This window comes from Arachis duranensis, chromosome 10 (genome assembly GCF_000817695.3).
Source record: "Arachis duranensis cultivar V14167 chromosome 10, aradu.V14167.gnm2.J7QH, whole genome shotgun sequence".
Taxonomy (NCBI): Eukaryota; Viridiplantae; Streptophyta; class Magnoliopsida; order Fabales; family Fabaceae; genus Arachis; species Arachis duranensis.
In genome coordinates this window covers 24,518,570-24,527,077 of record NC_029781.3, presented here as the reverse complement: position 1 = coordinate 24,527,077, position 8,508 = coordinate 24,518,570, and the positions used below count along the sequence as shown (strand labels likewise).

Below are 8,508 nucleotides of genomic sequence, written 5' to 3'. Positions count from 1 at the left end.
ATAGTGGTTCGGTGGCTATTGTGATAGTGGTTCGGTGGCTATTGTGATAGTGGTTCGGTGGCTATTATGATAGTGGTTCGGTGGCTATTGTGATTTTGGTTCTATGCATGTGTGATTTTCGGTTCAGTGGTTTGTTGTTAGGTTAAGTTTGAACTTGAGTAAGTTAGGCAGATTTAGAATACCTACCCCTGTTTATGGCCTCTATTTTTCGTGCTTAAGTTGGATAATTGAATAACGGAGTTCTAGGATTGCCTATGGCATTCTCAGAACCGTATTTCTTATGCGCGTGGCACTTTTACCATGCTGAGAACCTCCGGTTCTCATTCCATATTGTACTGTTGTTTTTCAGATGCAGGTCGAGAGGCTCCTCGCTAGGCGTCTGGATTCGGGAAAGCGAAGTGGTTCTTGGGTGTATTTTGGTTTCTATTTGTATATATGTATATATATGTGTAGCTTACTCTCCAAGTAACTTATGTATGCTGCTCCTCTTAGAGGTTGAGGGAGAGATAGGAGTTTACTTTGGTATTTTGGTATATTTTGGGGACACTTATGTATGTTTATATGTATATATGTATCCTCCGGCCAGCCTTAGCTTCGCAGACTGAGTCAGAGGCTAGCTATGCTGTTCCTTGGCTTTTCTTTACCCCTTCGTTTATTGTTCTATCATTTTCCTATTAGGTTTCTTGGCACGCAAGTAATCCTATTCCTTGAGCGTTGCGCTTTTTATTTTGCGATTCTTGTTTACCCACTTTGTTTCAAGGCTCCTAGTATATTATTTTTTTCAGTATTATATGTATATCCTTACTATTAGAGGTCCGTAATACCACACTACCTCTGTTCTATGACTTAAGCGTAAAACATTGTGTAGTAGGGTGTTACATTATGGTATCAGAGCAGTTCGTTCCTATAGAGCCTGAGGACAGACTGATTGTGCTTTTGTGCATTCTCTGTGTATGTGTTTATGTGCTATTAGGATATCTAATTGATATATGTGGCATAAATGTTCCTGAGCATGCATTTGGGACTTAAAGCACTGAACTTGAGATATTGAGACTGATCAACTTGATATCACTTGTTTGGTGTGTATAGGGACCAGATGTCTACTCGCGGACGCGGACGCGGGCGAGGTAGAGGCCGAATAGGCAATGCCATGCCTGAGGCATCAGGAAACACTCCTAATCCTATAGACTTCATGGCCGCATTAGGCAATATGGCAGCAGCAATGCAAGCGACAGCTGAAGCCCTGGGAAACCAAATTAATAATGGAAACAATGGTAACAATGACGAGAATGGTCCAATGTCACTGCATTCCTTCCTGAAGGTTCACCCTCCAATTTTCAGAGGGACCTCGAATCCGACCGATGCTGATAATTGGATACAGGCCATTGAGCGAGCATTACAGGCTCAACAGGTTCCGGATGAGCAATGGGTTGAGTTTGGGACTTACCAGTTGCATGGTGAAGCTCAGCACTGGTGGCAGGGCATGAGGCGCATTCTGCAACCTGATGGGATTGTGATATCTTGGGAGTTGTTCCGAGATGAATTCTATAAAAAATATTTCCCCACTTCAGTTAGAAATGCCAGAGAACTTGAACTGCTTCAGCTTAAACAGGGGCAGATGACTATCACTGAATATACCAGTAAATTTGAGGAATTGTGCCGCTTCTCACGCATCTGTCAAGGAGCTCCTGAGGACTTTGCTGAGTGGAAATGTATAAAGTATGAAGGAGGCCTTAGGAGTGACGTTCAGAGTTTTGTGGCGCCTATGCAGATTCGGGTGTTTTCTGAGCTGGTGAATAGGAGCAGGGTGGCGGAGGAATGTGTCAGAAGAGCTGCAGCAGAAAGAGGGAGTCTGAGGACGCCATTCTAGAGGACCACAGGGAGAAACTTTGCACCCAGAGGCAGACAGTTCAAGCGTGGTGGCTTTGTTCCTCAAAACAATCAGGGGCAAGGCAGCTCCAGGAGGTCTAATACCAGTGCTAATCAGGGAAGGAGACAGGGAAAGCAGCCACAGCAGGATATGAGTTGCCACAGATGTGGGAAGTATCACTCAGGACCATGCAGGTTTGGGACTGGAGTCTGTTACTCTTGTGGGCAGCCGGGACACTTGGCTAGTAGTTGCCCCGAGAAGAAGGGGTATGAGACAGGCAGGGTGCAGCAACCAGGAAGGGTATACACTACTTCTTCTATAGGCGCTGAAGGGTCAGAGGCATTGATCCGAGGTAAATGTGAGATGGTGGGTAAAACTTTGAATGCTTTGTTTGATTCTGGAGCTTCACATACTTTTATAGCATTTGAGAAGGCTGATGAGCTAGGACTGAAAATAGTAATATTGGGGTATGATTTAAAGGTATATAATGCTACCCACGAGGCTATGGTGACTAGATTAGGGTGCCCCCAAGTTCCTTTTCGAGTACAAGGGCGTGATTTCGTGCATAACTTAATTTGTTTGCCGATGACTGGTCTTGATCTCATTCTGGGATTGGACTGGTTATCCAAGAACCGCGTTCTATTAGATTGCTCGGCGAAAACAGTGTATTTTATGCCTGAAGACACTGAAGGGCCGGTTATAGTGAATAACTACTACTTGAATTCCATGATGGTGAACTGTTCTGGGGCTGAATGTCAGGGGATATTGTTTCTAGCTGCAGGTGTTTCGGGTGATGATCAAGACTTAGAACAAATCCCAGTTGTGTGTGAGTTTCCGGAGGTGTTCCCTGATGATATTGATGAATTTCCACCGAAACGGGAAGTTGAGTTTGTTATTGATTTAGTACCTGGGGCCGGACCAATCTCGAGTGCTCCTTACAGGATGTCGCCTCTGGAGATGGCCGAATTAAAATCTCAACTGGAGGATCTGTTGGGTAAAAATTTTATCCGACCAAGTGTATCTCCGTGGGGTGCGCCAGTATTACTGGTGAAAAAGAAAGATGGAAGCATGCGCTTATGTGTTGACTATAGGCAGCTAAATAAAGTTACAGTGAAGAATAAATATCCGTTGCCAAGGATTGATGACTTGATGGGCCAATTACAGGGAGCCGGTGTGTTCTCTAAAATTGATCTACGATCCGGATACCACCAGATAAGGGTCAGAGATGAGGACATTCCCAAAACTGCCTTCAGAACGCGCTATGGTCACTATGAATATACCGTTATGTCCTTCGGACTAACTAACGCTCCGGCAATATTCATGGATTATATGAACAGAATTTTCCATCCATATCTGGATAAGTTTGTTGTTGTGTTTATTGACGACATTCTTATCTATTCTAAGACCGAGGATGAGCATGCAGAACACTTACGAACAGTGCTACAAATTCTGAAGGATAGGAAGTTGTATGCCAAGCTATCCAAGTGTGAGTTCTGGAAGTCTGAGGTGAAGTTCCTTGGTCATGTGGTGAGTAAGCATGGAATAGCAGTAGATCCTGCTAAGGTTGAGGCGGTGATGAATTGGGAGCGACCAACTTCAGTGACGGAAATCAGGAGTTTCTTAGGTTTGGCGGGTTATTATCGGAGGTTCATTAAAGGGTTTTCACAGCTCGCTTTACCCTTGACTAAGCTAACCAGGAAGGATGTTCCTTTTGCGTGGACTCCTGAGTGCGAGGAGAGTTTCCTTGCCTTAAAGCAGAGATTGACTACCGCCCCTGTATTAGTGTTGACTGACCCGAGAGAACCATTCGAGGTGTACTGTGATGCGTGCTTGAAAGGTTTAGGATGCGTGTTGATGCAACATCATAAGGTTGTAGCTTATGCCTCACGTCAATTAAGACCTCATGAAAGAAACTATCCAACTCATGATCTGGAACTTGCGGCCATTGTCTTTGCCTTGAAGATTTGGAGGCATTATCTCTATGGAGTGAAATTTCAAGTCTTCTCTAACCATAAGAGTCTAAAGTACCTGTTTGAGCAAAAAGAATTGAATATGCGTTAGAGGAGGTGGATGGAACTTCTAAAGGATTATGACTTCGAGCTAAACTATCATCCGGGAAAGGCGAATGTAGTGGCGGATGCCTTGAGTAGGAAATCCCTATGTGCTGCTTGGATGATGCTAAGAGAGGAAGAGTTGTTGAGAGCCTTCCAAGGATTGAAACTGGGAATCAGAGAGGAGTTTGGGACTTTATGCCTAAGCCAGTTACAGATCTCAAGTGACTTCAAGGCTGAACTGATAAAGGCTCATCAGAATAACCAAGAATTGTATAAGATTTTGCCGGCGATTGAGAAAGGCAAGCAATGGAGAGTGTCAGAAGATAAAGATGGGTTGTGGAGGTTCAAGGGCCGAATAATTGTGCCAGATATCGGGGATTTGCGACAGAACATATTGGAGGAAGCACATAAGAGCGGGTTCTCCATTCATCCTGGAAGCACTAAGATGTACCAAGACTTAAAAACGATGTTCTGGTGGCCAGGAATGAAAAATGATGTGGCGTTACATGTTTCTAAATGCTTAACTTGTCAGAAAGTTAAGATTGAACACCAAAAGCCAGCAGGAACCCTTCAACCTTTGGAGATTCCACAGTGGAAATGGGAGAGCATTGCTATGGATTTTGTATTGGGCTTACCAAGAACTCGGACCGGTTGTGATGCTATTTGGGTGGTTATAGACCGACTGACCAAGTCAGCTCATTTTCTACCTATTCGGATAAGTTGTTCTATGGAGGAGTTAGCACGCTTATATATAAAGGAGATTGTGAGGTTACATGGCGTACCTTCCACCATTGTATCGGATAGAGATCCTCGCTTTACATCACGGTTCTGGAGTGCTTTTCAGTGAGCTTTTGGCACCCAATTAAGCCTAAGCACTGCCTATCATCCTCAAACGGATGGCCAATCAGAAAGAACAATACAAACTTTGGAAGACATGTTAAGAGCTTGTGTTTTGGATCAACCGATGAGCTGGGATCGATATATGCCTCTAGTAGAATTTGCTTATAACAATAGCTATCATGCGAGTATTGGAATGGCTCCATATGAGGCTTTGTATGGAAGAAAATGCCAGTCTCCATTATGTTGGTACGAAGCAGGAGAAAAGAGCTTGATAGGACCGGAAATGGTAAGTGAAACCACTGAACAAATAAAGAGAATTCGGAGTCGAATGCTTGAAGCTCAAAACCGTCAGAAGAGCTATGCTGACCGAAGACGAAAGCCCTTAGAATTCGAGGAAGGAGAACACGTTTTCTTGAAAGTTACTCCGACCACTGGAATAGGGAGGTCCATCAAAACCAAGAAGTTAAATCCCCGCTACATTGGGCCATTCGAAATCCTGAAGAGAATTGGACCAGTGGCATATAAGATCGCGTTACCACCACATCTTTCGAACCTGCATGACGTATTCCACGTATCGCAGCTTCGTAAATACACTTTTGATCCTAGTCATGTCCTAGAGCCGGAATCAGTCCAAGTGAGGGAAGACCTGACGCTTCCAGTAACTCCGGTTAGGATTGAGGATACCAGCACCAAACGTCTCCGCGGAAAGGAAGTTTATTTAGTGAAAGTAGCTTGGAGTCGGGCTGGTATTGAAGAACATACCTGGGAGCTTGAATCAGAGATGCGAAAGGACTACCCACACCTCTTTTCAGGTAATTCCCTCTGAATTTTGAGGACAAAATTCCTAATTAGGTGGGTAGGATCCCTCTGAATTTTGAGGACAAAATTCCTAATTAGGTGAGTAGGAAGTAAACCCCGCTGAAATCGGTAAATAATTAGTCAATAATTTGAATTTTAATTAGAAAATTTAAAAATGAAAAACTAACAAAATAGGATAGAGCTCTTCAAAACGAGAATTTTAATACCAATTTAAAAAAATTTGGCTCAAAGTTGGATCGGATGTGCCAAACCGGCTGAATCGGGGCCCAAACCGGGCCCGTGGGTCCAACCGGACCCAAACACTTAAATGAGGCAGCAGCTCTTTTCTTCCTCACAAGCTGCTGCGATGCCATTACAGCAAGGGAGGGAGAGGAGATTCACAAACCCTCACCATTCCTTCCAACTACCATAACTTTCTCATCCGGGCTCCGATCGCCGCACCGTTTGCGGCCACGCGTCGGGCTTGTCGAGCTTTTCAATTTTATCCAAACAAAACAGTAAGTGAATCGGTTTTTCCTAGCTTCATTTCTGCTGGTATATGAATTTCGAGTTTAAGGATTGAGAAACTCAAATCCTTTATGATTTTTATGTTTTAGGGGTTCACTAGACTTGATTTCTTGTGGGTATTGCCCAAGGATCAGTGGGTAAAGGTAAGAGATCTCAAACCCTAATAAAATTTCTGAATTTAGGCATTTGGGTATTGAGTTGTTATGTTGGATATGTTAATTGTGGTTTAGGTAGTGTGTATGTGGATGTTGATACTTGTTGGAGGCTTGTTGGTGATCAAGCTTGGTTTGGGGCTGTTTGATTGAGTTTGGAGGGGCTGTAATTTGAGTTGTAAGGCTGCCTTGGGTGAACTAAGTGATCGGCCAAGGTATGGTTTAAGTTTCGCACGTTTAATATTTACAGTATTGTGAAAACTTAGGTTAGAAGAACCATAGGATGAGTTGAATTGTTAATGGCATTTAATGAGTAGCTTGGTATTGTTGTTAGTATAATTTTTGGTAATCATATATTGGGAATAAGAGGTCTTGAGGTTATTAATTTTATGCCCTTGGACTTGCTTATGAAGCATTGTGTTGGTGTTGGTATAGATTGATGATTATGGTTGATGTTTGTTCTTGAAAAATTGTTATGTGAAGTAATGGTTTAATGCATGTATGAGAGTTGATGATAGCATTAATGGATTGGTAATAGGTTGATGGAATATTGTGTGTGAAAGGTTGATATTGCATAAGTGGAATGGTAATTGTGAAGGGTTGTTCATATATATTCACATATGTTTTATGCTAAACGTAATCTATGATTATGGCTTAGTGGATTGGTTAAAAATAACTTGAAATGGCTGTTGATGAGATAGAAATGGAAGTGTTAGCAAATGTATGTGTTATAGGTAAGGAATTGTGAATGTGGTGAAAATGAGGTTTTGAAAGTGCTTTTGTAAAACTGATTTTGAGTGAACTTTGAAGGTGAAGAAAGTTGTAAATAGTGACTCTTATGAAGAAAATAAGGATGTTAATGAAGTTTAATGTTAAGGTTTGATACTTGATGATGTATTGATGATAATTGCCATGGCTTATGAATAATGATATCTGAGATACGAGTTTTCCCTGGGTAAGAACCGTGGCTCGCCACCACGTGTTCCAGGTTGAATCTCGATACTCTGTTGACCCTACGTCGTAAGGGTGACCGGGCACGTATAAATTCCCGGGTATGGATAGCCCCCATTGAGCGATGATATGATAATTGAATGTGAACTCTATGCATAGACTCTTGGGGATGCGCGACGGGGGACAGTCTAAGGTTTTCGGACTTGTCGGGTTGGCTGGATAACCGACAGATGGGCCCCATCAGCCATAGGACAGGCATGCATCATATGCATTTGTTTGTTTTGATTGCTATGCAGTTCCTGGGTATGCCTAATTGATATATATTACCTGCTACTTGTTATACCTGCTATTTGTACTCTTTGATCATTACCTGTGCATGAAGTTGTTTGGTTGCTTGTTCTTGTTGATTGAAAATTGAAAATGAACGTATTTCGGTTCGGTGGCTATTGTGATTTCGGTTCTATGCATGTATGATCTTCGGTTCAGTGATTGTTGTTAGGCTAAGTTTGAACTTGAGTAAGTCAGGCAGATTTAGAATACCTACCCCTGTTTATGGCTTCTATTTTAGTGCTTAAGTTGGATAATTGAATAACGGAGTTCTAGGATTGCCTATGGCATTCTCAGAACCGTATTTCTTATGCGCGTGGCACTTTTACCATGCTGAGAACCTCCGGTTCTCATTCCATATTGTACTGTTGTTTTTCAGATGCAGGTCGAGAGGCTCCTCGCTAGGCGTCTGGATTCGGGAAAGCGAAGTGGTTCTTGGGTGTATTTTGGTTTCTATTTGTATATATGTATATATATGTGTAGCTTACTCTCCAAGTAACTTATGTATGCTGCTCCTCTTAGAAGTTGAGGGAGAGATAGGAGTTTACTTTGGTATATTTTGGGGACACTTATGTATGTTTATGTGTATATATGTATCCTCCGGCCAGCCTTAGCTTCGCAGACTGAGTCAGAGGCTAGCTATGCTGTTCCTTGGCTTTTCTTTACCCCTTCGTTTATTGTTCTATCATTTTCCTATTAGGTTTCTTGGCACGCAAGTAATCCTATTCCTTGAGCGTTGCGCTTTTTATTTTGCGATTCTTGTTTACCCACTTTGTTTCAAGGCTCCTAGTATATTATTTTTTTCAGTATTATATGTATATCCTTACTATTAGAGGTCCGTAATACCGCACTACCTCTGTTCTATGACTTAAGCGTAAAACATTGTGTAGTAGGGTGTTACATCAGCCATGTCCTGTATATCAGTTTCTTCCTCAACATCTTCTGATTCCATTACGTCTTCAGCTGAGGCGTGTTCTGATGGGTTTGA

At 42.4% G+C, this 8,508-nt stretch overlaps 1 protein-coding gene across 2 annotated transcripts; it reads left to right on the top strand.

Annotated features, from left to right (window-relative positions):
* The first annotated feature begins 837 nt into the window (after positions 1 to 837).
* Positions 838 to 8,143, top strand: LOC107469931 (uncharacterized). Of its 2 annotated transcripts, XR_001588272.3 has the most exons (4): positions 5,938 to 6,080; positions 6,180 to 6,233; positions 6,321 to 6,457; positions 7,900 to 8,143. XR_001588272.3 is itself a non-coding variant. In XM_021132952.2 (2 exons), the coding sequence occupies exon 1, from the start codon at positions 1,097 to 1,099 to the stop codon at positions 1,868 to 1,870; it is 774 nt and encodes a 257-aa protein (XP_020988611.1). In that variant the 5' UTR covers positions 838 to 1,096; the 3' UTR covers positions 1,871 to 2,222; positions 7,900 to 8,143. The 2 variants fall into 2 exon arrangements, 1 of the variants encoding a protein (XP_020988611.1); XM_021132952.2 differs by lacking the exons at positions 5,938 to 6,080; positions 6,180 to 6,233; positions 6,321 to 6,457 and adding an exon at positions 838 to 2,222.
* The last annotated feature ends 365 nt before the right edge of the window (positions 8,144 to 8,508 follow it).